This window comes from Callorhinus ursinus, unplaced genomic scaffold (genome assembly GCF_003265705.2).
Source record: "Callorhinus ursinus isolate GAN/ISIS: 27379988/994484 unplaced genomic scaffold, GSC_fseal_2.0 scaffold13, whole genome shotgun sequence".
NCBI classification, from domain to species: domain Eukaryota; kingdom Metazoa; phylum Chordata; class Mammalia; order Carnivora; family Otariidae; genus Callorhinus; species Callorhinus ursinus.
In genome coordinates, this window is record NW_027397075.1 from 7998369 (window position 1) to 8012692 (window position 14324).

The 14324-nt window shown below is 48.0% G+C and overlaps 1 protein-coding gene across 2 annotated transcripts in view; it reads left to right on the plus strand.

The window, feature by feature from the left end:
• Positions 1–11894, plus strand: part of GRIN2A (glutamate ionotropic receptor NMDA type subunit 2A) — a 375068-nt gene extending 363174 nt beyond the window's left edge. The window contains exons 14-15 of one of the 2 annotated variants that reach the window (XR_012380451.1): positions 693–3355; positions 3509–11894. Coding sequence is in view for 1 of the 2 variants with exons in the window: in XM_073899525.1 (XP_073755626.1) it covers positions 693–2492 (1800 nt within the window). In the remaining variant the exon portion in view is untranslated. Of the gene's footprint in view, positions 1–692 lie in introns of both variants that reach the window. The other variant, XM_073899525.1, reaches the window with a different exon arrangement.
• The last annotated feature ends 2430 nt before the right edge of the window (positions 11895–14324 follow it).

Sequence of the window (14324 nt, forward strand, 5' to 3'; positions counted from 1 at the left end):
GGCTAGCACCCAACTCTGTGTCAGACACACTCACTCACATGCACACAAAAGGACATATTCAGTGGCATCTATGAAAAGTCTCAAGTGGTGGCCCCAGGGGCTCAAAGCGTGTCCTGTCTCTCCATTCCCTGTGCTCTGCTCTTTTCTATGATGGTCTCACTCTCAGGCTAACATCCCCACATGGTGGCAAGACTAGTCCCCCTGCAACTGCTCCTTCTAGCCCAGCTTCTCTATCTTTCCTTCCCCAAAATATCTGAGTGATCACCCATGGATTTTTATGCCCAGCCTTAGAGTAACCGGAAAGGGTTTTCTCACTCTGGTATCCGGACTCCAAAGATGATCCTGGGACACTAGCAAAAGATGAGCTAGCGCCCCAGGTATCAATTCAATATCCTTCCGTGCCAATTTGGAGGCACCGAGAACTTTATAAGATACATGAGCATTAGTCGATGCCTTTTCTCAAACTGTTCACTAAAGTGTTGGGATAATCTTAAAGCCAGAGAGACGAGAGAAGCTGGGCGCTTACTGGTCTCACAGATTTAAGAAACATTCCCGGGATTCAGATTGGACTTCAAGATCCCCTCCAAGGCTCCTCCAAGAAGGACACATCCCGCCTTTGCAGGTGAAGGCCAGGTGTGCAGTAGTTTCGTGTTCCTGCTGCTACTGACCGTGCCTCGTGTTCCTTCCCACAGGGCATTTACAGCTGCATCCATGGAGTGCACATCGAGGAGAAGAAGAAGTCTCCAGACTTCAACCTGACCGGATCCCAGAGCAACATGTTAAAACTCCTCCGGTCAGCCAAAAACATCTCCGACATGTCCAACGTGAACTCCTCAAGAATGGATTCCCCCAAAAGGGCTGCTGACTTCATCCAAAGAGGTTCCCTCATCATGGACATGGTTTCCGATAAGGGAAATTTGGTCTATTCAGACAACAGATCCTTTCAGGGGAAAGACAACATTTTTGGGGACAACATGAATGAGCTGCAGACGTTCGTGGCCAACAGACACAAGGACAACCTCAATAACTACGTGTTCCAGGGACAGCACCCCCTTACTCTCAATGAGTCTAACCCCAACACGGTGGAGGTGGCCGTGAGCACAGAGTCCAAAGCGAACTCCAGGCCCCGGCAGCTTTGGAAGAAATCCATGGAATCACTGCGCCAAGATTCCCTGAGCCAGAACCCAGTGTCCCAGAGGGACGAGGGAGCAGTGGAAAATAGGACCCACTCCCTCAAGAGTCCCCGGTACCTTCCGGAAGAGGTGGCCCACTCGGACATCTCAGAAACTTCAAGCCGGGCCACGTGCCACAGAGAGCCTGACAACAGTAAGAACCACAAGACCAAGGACAACTTCAAAAGGTCCGTGGCCTCCAAATACCCCAAGGACTGCAGCGAGGTCGAGCGCTCCTATCTGAAAACCAAAGCGAGCTCCCCCAGGGACAAGATCTACACCATCGATGGCGAGAAGGAACCTAGTTTCCACCTGGACCCACCCCAGTTTGTTGAAAACATGGCCTTGCCCGAGAACGTGGACTTCCCAGACACCTACCAGGACCCCAGCGAAAACTTCCGCAAGGGGGACCCCGCGCTGCCCACGAACAGGAACCCCCTGCACAATGAGGATGCGCTCCCCAACAATGACAAACATAAATTCTACTCCAAGCACTTCACCCTGAAAGACAAGAGCTCCCCTCACAGCGAGGGCAGTGACCGGTACCGGCAGAACTCGACGCACTGCCGGAGCTGCCTGTCCAACCTGCCCACCTATTCGGGCCACTTCACCGTGCGGTCCCCGTTCAAGTGCGATGCCTGCCTGCGGATGGGCAACCTCTACGACATCGACGAAGACCAGATGCTCCAGGAGACGGGGAGCCCGGCCGCCCAGGAGGAGGTCTACCAGCAGGACTGGGCACAGAACAGCACCCTCCAGTTCCAGAAGAACAAGCTCAGGATCAGCCGTCAGCACTCCTACGATAACATTGTCGACAAGCCCAGGGAGACCGACCTCAGCAGGCCCTCCAGGAGCATCAGCCTCAAGGACCGGGAACGGCTTCTGGAGGGAAATTTGTATGGGAGTCTCTTTAGCGTCCCCTCCAGCAAACTCTCGGGGAACAAGAGCGCCCTCTTCCCCCAGGGTCTGGAGGACAGCAAGCGGAGCAAGTCCCTCTTGCCGGACCACACCTCCGATAACCCTTTCCTCCGTTGCTATGGGGACGACCGACGCTTAGTCATCGGGAGATGCCCCTCGGACCCTTACAAACACTCGCTGCCGTCCCAGGCCGTGAACGACAGCTACCTTCGATCGTCCTTGAGGTCAACAGCATCGTACTGCTCCAGGGACAGTCGAGGCCACAACGACGTGTACATTTCGGAGCATGTTATGCCTTATGCTGCAAATAAGAACAGTATGTACTCTACCCCCAGGGTTTTGAATTCCTGCAGCAATAGACGTGTGTACAAGAAAATGCCTAGTATTGAATCTGATGTTTAAAACCTTCCATCAATGTTTTATCTATAGGGAAACATACGTAACTGGCCGATGTGCTGGAGGGTAAATGTCGGATGTCCGATGGTGCCCTGCCAAGAGGAAGAGGATTTAGGAAGGTATTTTTTTTTTGTTGGTTCTTTTGCACATGGCTCCATGCCATAGTCTTCCACTCAAGGAATCTTGTGAGGTGCGTGCTGAGCATGGCAGATACCAGATAGGTGAGTCCTCAACCAAAAACACACACACACACAAGGGCATGTCTCCTGGACATGCCCACTAGGTATGTTGGCAATAAGAATGTGTTGGATGCTGATGGTGATGCTATGATTTCCTATATTCCAAATTCCATTAAGACCGGTCCACCATGTGCTCCCCTCATCAGAAATGCCTAGTGGTCTCTCTCATTCCAAATAAGCAATATGGTATGCATGTACCCCTGACTCAGACAAAACAGTTAGGAATGCGTCTGCACCGTAGCGAGATTGACGTGCAAGAGATTAGGAAGTTTGGCCTTGTACCCATTTTCAGCCTTCATGTTATGCCTCCCATCACTGCCCAGGCCCAACCACAGAACTCCAGGCTCCCCCCCAAAGAATAGCAAATCCGTGTGTTCACAGTCACTATGCTACCTTCATTAGAGTCCATTTCCAAGACACATCTGGAGTAAGGGGCCAGAAGGACCCTCAGGCGGAGAGCTCCGAACATCTCTTTGGATGTCAGCTTGTGCGTCTCACAGAACACTCTCACCCTTGGCTTCGATGGTCTTGTTCAGAGCTGCACAAACACACCCATGTCTCCGATACCTAACTGGTGGATCTCCTGTCTCTGACACAGCGGCTGTTGTAGTTTATCCTGAAGACTCCTGTGTACGTAAGTTTGCGTCTCCCCCCCTTCTGGTGACGACTCAGGGTTGTATAGTATCTGTTACCCCTTCTTCCCTCCCAGACTGACCATAACTCGTTCTGTCCCCGAAAGGCCAGGGCGGCGTCTAATTACGTGTTACGTGTTGCTATTCCCAGAGCTGTTAACGTGGTGGCACCCACCAGCAGCCAAATGTGTCCTGTGATCTGTAAGAAGTTCAATGCCAGCCATCTGCTGAAGCCTAGCCCTACCTGTTGCATTTCTCTTCCTTCACGTCATGAAATTCAGTTGGATGCTCGTTTCCACCCCAACCTCCTCAGATCAAAAGCCTTCAAAACATGAGAGACACTCATCCATCCTGAGCATCCTCCAAATTGTGGGTCACCTTTAGTGGCAAAAGTGATTTCTCTCTTCTGAAATTTTCGCTCTTTTGGAGTCAAAACCGCTTCACTAGCACCAACGGGAATCTATGAAAAATTCTCCAAAGCATTTGTCATTTCCAAGTCACCCCCCCCCCCGTCTCATTCTTACTTTACTCAGACCTGTGCCTATGTGACCTGGAATGAGACTCATTTAAAAACACTGGGGGAGGAAGGGAAGTCTGCAGCATGGCCTGACGCCGAGAGCGTGCTGAGGACACAAAGGTAGTTGTTATGTGATAACAGACCAGAATTCTGTAGTTTAAAAATTAAATATTATAAAACCCACAGACAATATTAAACCTTTTTAGTGTATTTTAACTTTACGAATGTCCCCGAAATAGCTAGGGTAACTAGCCATCCGGTCCTGTAGCCACTGAGTCTGGAGACACGCTGCAGACAGCCTAAGCAAACTAGCCTGCCCTTCTCCTGGTTTCCTCCTGCATTTTGCTTTGGGTTCTTGGAGAAGGGCACAGAGTGGCAAGCTGAAAAGTCACCCTGTTTCTTTTACTTGCAGTGCGTTCTGTTCTGTAGGTAGTGTTTTCCTGCAAGTGGGCAGGTGCCAGGAATAATTCTCTTAGAGCTTGAGGATTCAGTGAATGGCTCCATCTTTGGGCAGGTGCATCCAGTAATGATAAGTGGTTACAATAAGTTTCGGGATCATCGGTGGGGAGGCAGAGGTGGCCATGGGCAAGTAGGTCTTCCCGTCAGAAGGGGAGGGCTAGGCACTGCTGACAAATGTACCTGAACATTGCATTTTCTTTCTCGGATGTTGCTTCTGCTGCCCCAAGGCCCAAGAATGGAGAAGCCCAGACTGAAGGGCCTCACCTCCATTCCTACTCTTAGGCACACTCCTGGCTGTCTTGTCTTTTAGAACTTTCTGCCTTTGCCCTCCCATTGCTTTCCAGACCCACATTCCCCCAGCCAGGATCACCTCATTTCCCCCACAAGACTGGCGTGTCATGACATGAAATGAATTAAAAAGTGTCCCCAGCACACAGAGCTGTGGTATGTCATTAATCCAAAGAGGCTTTCTGTCTTCCTCCTGTGTCCTCAAAACCCCACGGTGGGGGGGGGGGGGCTGCAAAAAGTGACAGAGACCTCCAGGGAGAACGCGAATTACACTCAGAACTGTTCCATAGATCAAAAACCCTTCTTCTAACAACAGCATTATTTCTGCTGTTAACCCTATGCTTCTTTAGATTAAAAAAAAAAACAAAAACAAAAACAAAAACTAAAAATGGGGCTTTTGGAAGAACCATCAGTACCGTGCTTCCTTTAATACCCAACACATTTTTAAAAAGAAACACTGAGCATTGGAATGCTATCTATAATGAATACATAATTTTCCTCCTCCACAAATTCATCGACTCTTAATTATGATGATCCCAAGCATAAGAAAACTGACCGCTGATCAGACAGGCCATCTGCCAAGTGAAAGATAATGACACAGAACTATTTGAAGGTGATTTAAGTCAGTTCTGTTCTTTGGAAGCAGAAAGTCAAAGACATAAATAGAAAGCCCTCCAACTCTGGACCCCTTACAGAGGGTTCCTGTGACATCCCAGCCTGAGATCTGGGAGCTGTTGATGCCAAAGAGCCGGCATGCCTGAGCCCCCGAATCGTGCCCGAGTTTCACCTGACTCAAGCCAAAGCCGGCATCCATAACCGTACCGCAATGACTCTAAGTGGCCTTCTCCCCTTGAGAAGGGCCCAACAGGTATGCCTAAATGCAGGTGCTCACGTTTCTGTTGATGAGTAACGGTACACACATGCCCAACTTAAAATAGTCTGGGTAAGAAGAGAGTCTTCTGGGGCATGAATTCTACCCTGGAGCCCTTGGAGTTCCTAGAACATAGTCTACCTGGTCCTTCTACCTGTAGGTCTCAGACTACTTCTGGCTTCAGTGCTCCCAGAAGACAGCTCCCTAACGGGTCTGTTTTTCTGCCAGCACGGCTCCCGCGCGAGGTACAGGATTATGATAATCTCCCCACTCTCCCGTCCTTTGCAATTCCACTCCGTAATGGCAGCCAGCACCGTGACCGGGGTCTTGGGGATTATACCTGGTTTCTCTCCTCTGTCACAGAGAGCCTGAGAACTTTTCATACTCAGCTGCTCTGAGGAGACCATTAAAAGGCCCCCACTGCAGCAAAATCAGTCACATTGACTCACACTTATTTTCAAGGGAGAAACAGGAAAATTACACCTTGTTTACAAACGAAATAGTTTCACTTACATGGGACTCTGGCCAAGGCAGTTAATTAGCCAAAAGATCCATAGCAGCCATATAGCCCCACATTGTTTATTCTATTTGATATGCCTGCCACTGATGTGTATTTAATATTCTGCGTCCTTCTCAGGAAATGACAAATGCCCTGAATTCTTTGCAAATGCTAATGTAAAAGGGGGGGAGTTGGTGTTAATTAAATGGTGATTAAAAATTTATCTCCTTTAAACCTAAAAAGTGCAGCTCTAATAATCAGTTGTCATATAAATAAATACATTGCACTGAAATCCCATACGGTGTAAGACCTAAATAAACACGAACTGGAGAAACCTAAGTATCTCTCAGAAGAGCTGAACAGATGTGTTAACTCCAGGTGCATCCCCATCCTGTCTGCTTGTGCATAGATGTCACACGTGAATCCTTGCAAAGGGGACAGGAGTTGTTTCTGAAGCAGAGCCCACCTGTATGAACCGTGGCTGGAGTGGACGGAATTGGAGTTCAATGGTGGGCCGGGGGGCACCGAGTCCGTGGAAACACAACTCATTGGTTGGTGTTTAATATGAGTTAAGGATTCCACGTGACAGTGGTTTTCAGCGCAAAAGCAGTATTTTCACTTGAGACAAAATTAGACCTTACGGATGCCCCACATTCTTTTGGTCGGCAGGGTCGGAAGCGCTGGGTGAGAGGTTCAGTGGGGTCTACACCAACACGCAGGTGTGCTTTTCCACTTCACCCCTTCACATCGTACTGTGTTCACATCAAATCATAGCAGATGAGGGCAGTTGGCCACCTGATACACATCGGAGGAGAGCAAAGACACTCCTCCTGCCAATACCAATGCTCTTGTACACATGTACATATACTCTATACATGCTTGATTTCTACCACTCACACGTCAAGTGTGTTATCCAAATACAATTGTATATAATGTAAACTATATGTTAAAAATTAGGTCGTGATGATGGTTATTAACATGTGGAAAACCCATTCTGGTTATCAATGGGCTGATATTTAGGAAGAGAGGATGCTATTGTTTTTATTTAAAAAAAAATTATCTATGTTCTAGGGAGGATGGCAGGGCCCAAGTGGGATTTGGGTACTGATGTTCTTGGCCTCCTTTCAAAAAAGCTATCTGGGGTTCGGGGTGTGATACATGTTCCTCTCACATTAACTTCTGAAGACGATGCTGATAGGGACGCGCGGGTGATTTCTGTGAACCCACCGAAGGGCAGATTCCCTGTGTAAATTCCTTATTCTCTTCCCTGTCCCCGCTTGCTCTGCGCCCAAAAGTACTCTGGAGAGAGCATCAGCTAAAGGTGCCTGCCCAGAAGGGTCTTAGAAAAATAGAACTTCTAGAAGTATGCCAAGATTTGGAGGAATGGAGATGAGAAAATTAAGAGACTTAGCTCCTGAAGGGGCATAATCTGTATGGAATCATCGAATCAACAGTATCTAGAAACCAAGACCTTCGTGCATGGTCCAGTTAATTCCTCACCTGGTTCCCTTCCCCAGGCTGACTCAGTTCTAGGTTTCTCTCAAAAGTGTTCTCCGGGTCCCTCTGGGATAAGAGCCAGAGAACCTCACAGAATGGTCCCCGCTTTCTTTCCCTCTTGCCTTATACAGACACATACCACCCCCTCTTTAGATTTGGTTTTCCCTTAAGCTCCCCAACACTCCCTGCCTCAGAATCCTGGAGAAGAGAAAACTTTTCTCAGGGACCTATTTCCTGGGAAGAGCCAACAAGGGACAGAGTTTAAAACCTCAAACCAAAGATGAAAGCCAGTGGTGATCACTGAGGTGATAGAGTTCTATTTCTCACGAGCCAAGGATGAACAAAAGACACCGATCAGCTGAGAGCACTTGACCGAGTATCTGCTCTCTTTTTAAGGCCAATTTGGGGTTGGGAGATGCAAAGGGAAGAGAAAACACAGTCTCTTCTCATCAGCAGTATACAGTCTAGAAATTCAGCTCCCTAACACAAAAGGCCACCGAGGGCCCACAAAACCCAAACACAGACAGAGTGTCAAAAGTAGAAATGATAAATCAAGTTCTTGCCAGGAAATAAATATCACACTGATTCCATGATCCAACCAACCAACCCATCCTTCCCTAGACCCATAAGTAACCTTGGAGAATATAGTTGGTGCTCCTGGAGAGATACCCTTGATTCTTTGAACATTCAAAGACAGTACCTGGGAAACCCAGGAGCATCTAAGCAGGTGACCAGACTTGCCCCCCCACATCTGTGTGCAGGAGGCGTGGATCTGGTGCCACCGGGTTCTCCAGCCCTTGCCAGATCCTGCCTCTTTGCAGCCCTGCTTTATGACGTGGGCTTCCAGAAAAGGCGGAAAAGAATTCCCCAAAGGATTAGAAAACAGACTGCGATGTAAAAAAAAAAAAAAAAAAAAAAAAAAAAAAGCTATTTCCTGAAAGCTTTTTCGTTTGATTTTATTTTTGTCTTAGGAAGAATACCTTGGATCGTTCAGGGTATAAATGTATCAGGGAAGGGAGTGGGGAGAATTCCTCATTGAGTCCCAAGTGCCTACTGTGCGGCTGACAAAAGCGAGCACATCAAGTTCCCTAGAGACAAAATGGGGCAGAGAGACGGTGGAAGGAGTCAAGGTGTGTTTCGGGGAGATGGCGGGTGCAGAGGGAGCATCTTCTCTCTCCATCCATCCTGCTCTGGGCATTGCCAGGAGTGTGGGATCCTCTGCTGATCTCACGTGCATGCCTGAGGTCAGCACCTGAGCTTGGAAGTATCGAAAGGGATCCGCACTGAGTGCGGATACAGTGCAGACTGTATTCTGGGCACATCCTAGAATGAGAGCCTCAAAATAACCATAGGATAGAAGTACGGTTGCCCCCATTTTATAGATAAGGAAACTGAAGCTCAGGTCGGTCTCAGCCTCATCAGCAACAGGAGTTTGCTAATAAATCCCTCATGTTGGGCGTATTCTTGAAGTGCCTGATCTCCGCCATGGAGGTCAGAATAAAAGTTGGAAAGAGATATGCTGTTCTGAGGTCCCCTGGGGCTCTCTCTTGAGCTTCAGCCTCTGCGGGGAGGAGGTTTGTTAGTGTCCTACCCCCTCGTCGTCTGGTTTGGGGTGTATTGAGAACTCCTGGGGATCTCACCTCTGTTCACATCCCTTCTGACACTTGAATGCTGTTTGTGTCTCTCCCCAAACCCTTGCACTCTGAATTCATTTTTTTTGGTTGCTGGGGAGTTACTCTGTAGCATGTGCCTAATTTTAAATACCCCCTTCCGAATCTCTCCTTTTTTTCTCCGTAGATATCAGGGTTCCTTCCATTCAACACATACAAGTAATATACCCTTCCCAAGTGTGCGGGCCCCCACACCGCCCTGTGGCCCCTCATCAGAACCCTCCTAAACACTGTGGCCCATTTTCAGAAAGGTCACAGTATTTCCAAGAGGCTGTCCCTGCTAGGTCGTCACTGGCACCAAGATAACTATTATTCTCTTGTTCAGTTTGCCTCACTAATGAGTGTTGAATTAGAATGTTTCCATGATGCTTTCTGGGAGTCCAACATGATGGCGTGCATAATGCATGGGGGGGGGGAGATGTGGGCGCGACACTGAGCCCATGCACCCCTTTCTTGCACCGCTCCCATGTTCTAAGCCACCCTGCTCCCGCCAGGCATTTCTATTTACTGTGAATTGGGGCCACATTAGCCCCATTTCGTAGGTGAGGAAACAGAGCTCAGATTTGAAGGAATGTTTTTCTGGGAGGTTCTGCGATTCAGTCCTTCTGGAGGGTCAGTGAATCTAACAAAGCCCCCTTGTCACTGTCCCTGAGAAATTCTCTAGCTGTTTACATCTTTCAAGCTGGCAGTAAAAAGTCTCTTAAGCCAGAAAAGTTATCATTATTTAATACCTATTTTAAGATCCCATCTTTGGGTCTACAAGTGCGTGACAACATTCTCCCAGGGATGCTGAGCTGTGCGAAACTGGAACACTCAAAAGAACCATTTGGCCAGTAGGCTTTCTTCCCTGGGGCTGTATTTCAAAGCACACAGCCCTCCAGGGAGCCAGAACCAAACTGTTTCCAATGGAGTCATTTCTCAGATTAACTTCCTCAAATAAGGTGACAGCAGCACTGCAGAGACAAGACAAAACCGAGATGATCACTCATCAATCCCTCTTAGGTACCAGGTCCATGAAACTATAAGTTTGCATTTCTGCAAGTCTAGAACATTCCTCATTAGCCATAGCCCTGGGTCATAACCTCCCCCAGTTAATTCTCTCCCACACCTTTTGGGAAGGATTTAAGACGAGCCTTCAAAGGAATATTAACACGTAGCCAATACCACAGCTGCCTTTTAAATTAATAAGGTTAATTGTTCTCCAGCGAACGTAAGTTTGTCTTTGGCATTTTAAATGCTTCTCATTGATCTGACATTTTGCTGTTTCAAGATTTTAAAGGGCTCAAATCAAAGACTGTCGATAGCTGAGCAAATAGTGAAGGTCCAGAAATATAAAAACATTGTCAGTTTTTCCATGAAAAATAATCATAGCTTTTTGAATTCGACTGAGGTTTTTACATTACATTACATCTAAGACCTATTGAATTATTTCTATTCTCAGTTGAGCTAACTCAAATAAATGAGTGGTACTGACTTTTTATTTAAAAAAAAAAAAACTTCTTTAAGTTTATTAGGTTTGTAGACACAGCTCTGAAGCCATGGCCACTAAGGAAATGTTCCAGTTTAGAAATTGAAGATTCAGACTATTCTGCGTCAAATTCAGGTGATCATCTTTGAAAATTCTGGTGGATTTGCAAAGATGAAGGGGGCGCTTGTAACATTCACGTTCCCCAAATTTTTCACTGGGAAAGGATGCCAATTGCCTCTTTTTTTTCCCAATCAGAGATAAGGTCAAGAATAACGTTTTCATAGCAAATTCAGGAAACTACTCGATACCACGAATTACATGGCTAGACATGGCTCAGATGCCTTCCAAGCCTGAGGTTCCCCAAAGATTTATCAGTTGTTCTTGAGCCCCGAATCTTCATCTTGTTCATTCCCCTGCTCAAACCCAACTTAAAAGCATCTACTTGCCAAAATATTTAGTCGGTAGACTTTACTATAGTTGATCACAATAGAATGTTTGTGCATATGTGTTTATGTATAGTATATATATTTCAAGCTGAAGATTCAGAAAGAATTAGGCGAGTCTCACCAGTGGTTTGAGTAAGAACTAGATCATCAGAGACAAACAGTGGCCTTCTCAGACACAAAAAGAGGGTCAACTCTTCATTTTTCGGTCACGTTATGAGACCCATTGCTTACGTAATCCACAAGCTGGTCATTACCCACAGGAAGTCATGGAATAAAGCAGCTTTGAGGACCCATGTCTGAGTCCACCTTCCACCCAACACGGGCAGGACCGACCTCCATATGCAGAGGGGTTCCCATTCACAGTGACACACTCAAACACAGTCCAAAACCCACATCAGAACTGGCTTGATCTCTTATATGGTGGAACCCCAAGCAAGCTGGGTGCTCTACTCAGTGGTCCTCATTGGGGAACAGACGTTCACTTACCAATCACGTCAGTTTCTACCTGTCATGTTTTAATCCACTGCATGAGGAAGTGCTGATAACTGTATTCAATATTTCCAAGCATAGCTACAAAATTACACGTTTGCTTAACACCTTTCTATGATAGAGGAAGTATATACTATGGTTGTCTTCTTGTAGTATGTCTTTTCTTTCTGTTCAACGTGTTATCAACTGTTTTAAGGAATGGGGTTTGAAATGTGTGTGCAAACTGATGTGTACATAACTCCCGAGGCAACAAAAGTGCCCAGTCCTATGGTGTAAAAATGTAAATACAGGAAAATTTCATTTTTCTAATAAAACTAATTTCTGCTGATTGATATGAAAACGAGACATGGAGTCGTGGCCTTTGTTGTCCACATTGCTGCTGCAGTGGGCACGCACCACTAACGTTTCGGGCAGGCTTAGGATGTGTACAAAAGGCAGATGACTCGATTTCCCCCTCTGTGCCCTACAGCAGTGTAGAAGGAATCGTGGAATCTCGAAGAATCCGTGGCTCAGCTTCTGGATTTTACCAGCAAGCTTTGCCACCGTCCCTTACCTGGTTCTGGTCTTCCTGTGCACCTCCCACGCTTGCAGCCGTGACTCTGATAACATTGAACTTCACCAAGCTTCTGTGACTCGTGATTCTGGCAGGGGGGAAAAGTGGTGGTTAAAGACTTCCCCTCCCTTCTGAATTCCAGGAAACTGCTTCCTGCAAAGAACTGATCTTTCCCACATGACTTTGATAGGACCCGCGGACCCCCCCCCCCCCCCCCCCCCCCACGCCATGGCCAGACACATACCCTCCAGGTTCCCTGTCTTTGTTCATAAAAGATTAGCTGAACTTCCTGTCCCCACAGATCGATCAGAACAATATGCTTGCCGACCAAACATTGAATAAGCTTCTCTCCTCCTCCTGGGCCCCCGAACACGGTCGGCCTGCACAGCACACACCCTCGCCCTGGGACTAGGCTAACCTCACACCCTTTGACCTGTCCAACCACAAGCCACCCCCCTTCACCTCCTGACCCCCTGCTTTTGGGTCCTCCTCCCTATGGAAGAAAAACTCTCGCTGCCTCTTCCCCTGTTAGAATAGTCCCTGTCGCCCCCATGAAATAAGTTTCGCCCATAAAATCTCTCCTGACCAAATCCAGATTGGATTTTTATTTGACAACTCTCTTCCCCAGATCAAGCGACATTTCGGAAACCCAAATCCAGCTGCGTCCCCTTTGAAAACCCTCAGCTTAGAACAGTGGCCCACAGGAAAAGCCCGGATTCCGTAGCCCAGCACACAAAGCCTCCAGTCCCCGGCATGCTCCCTCCTACCACGGACCCCACGGACGACTTCTGCACCGAAGGTCTTCGCGCTCCTCCCCCGCAGAGTCGCCATGAGCTCTCTTCCCACGTGCCCTTCCTTCTTCCTGGGACCCTAGTCACCCCCCTCTGAGGCGTATCTTCAATGAAACCTCTTCTCAGCCTTTGTAAACTCTCCCCAGCGGCAGAGTGAACAGGGGACTTCTCCATGATCCCACCCCGTGTGTACACACGTCTATCAGATAATTTACCAGGCTTTGTTATATTTTATGTGTGCTCTCTCTCCTTCTCCGCGAGCTTTTCCAGGACAGGGGCTATCTAACTGTTCCCCTTTGAATCCCAGCACCCAGTTTCAGACCCAAAGGCAGCATTTACAAAACGCTCTTGGATGGACAGAGGGACAGCTAGTTGGAAGAGTGGTTGGCTGATGGGTGGGGGGATGGCTGGGTGGGCAGACAGAGGGGGCGCCTGTGGACCCCTTCTTGGTTTCCCTCACTCGCTACCTCATCTAGCGTATCTCCCCCAATGCTTTGACCCTAAGTCACCGATTACCCCCAAAGTTTTATATTTGGGTCCAACCTCCTGTATACACTCTGAACTCATGTATCCATATCTATTGTTTAGATCTCCACCTAGAGATGTTACAGACATTCAGATTCTAGAATGTCTTAAAAAGTACTCTGGACCACTCCCCCCAACAGAAATCCGACGCTCCCCAGCATTCCCAGCTCAGGAAGCAGTGCTGCCGTGGACCTGAGTTCTCAGACCAAACACCCTGCTGGTCATCCTTCGCTCCTCTTTGCCCATCACATCTGGGTCATCGGCCACCTCGGTCTGCATGATCTTTAAAGTTCACTCAGGGGGCGCCTGGGGGGCTCAGTCAGTGAAGCATCTGCCTTCAGCTCAGGTCATGATGCCAGGGTCCTGGGATCGAGCCCTGCATCGGGTTCCCTGCTCGGCTGGGGGCCCGCTTCTCCCTCTCCCTCTGCCCTGCCTCTCCCCCTGCTCATGCCCTCTCTGTCTCAAATGAATAAATCTTTAAAAAAATAAAAAAAATAAGGTCTACTCGGGAGCCACTGCTACCGCTGTCACCCCGGTCCCTCACCTGCCACATAGACGACTATAATAGCCCCCCACCCCTCCACCTGGGTCTCCTCTTGCCTCCACCTGTAGTCATTCTCCAGAAGGAGCAGGTAATCTTTTAAAGAGATCAATTAGACCATATCCCTCACCTGCTCTCGAGCCTGCCCGACCTTTCCGTTACAACCAGAATAAAATCAAAATTCCTCCCCGTTGTCACTTCGTGGCCCACACTCTGTCATGACGGCACACTCCCAAGAAAAAGGGCAAACGTTTCCCTGGTCTCCTACCCCATCTGAGCCCCCCCCCTCCCCTGAGCTTCTCATTCCCGACCTTTTCTCTCTTTTTTTTTTTTTTTGAGCAGCTGAGGATGGG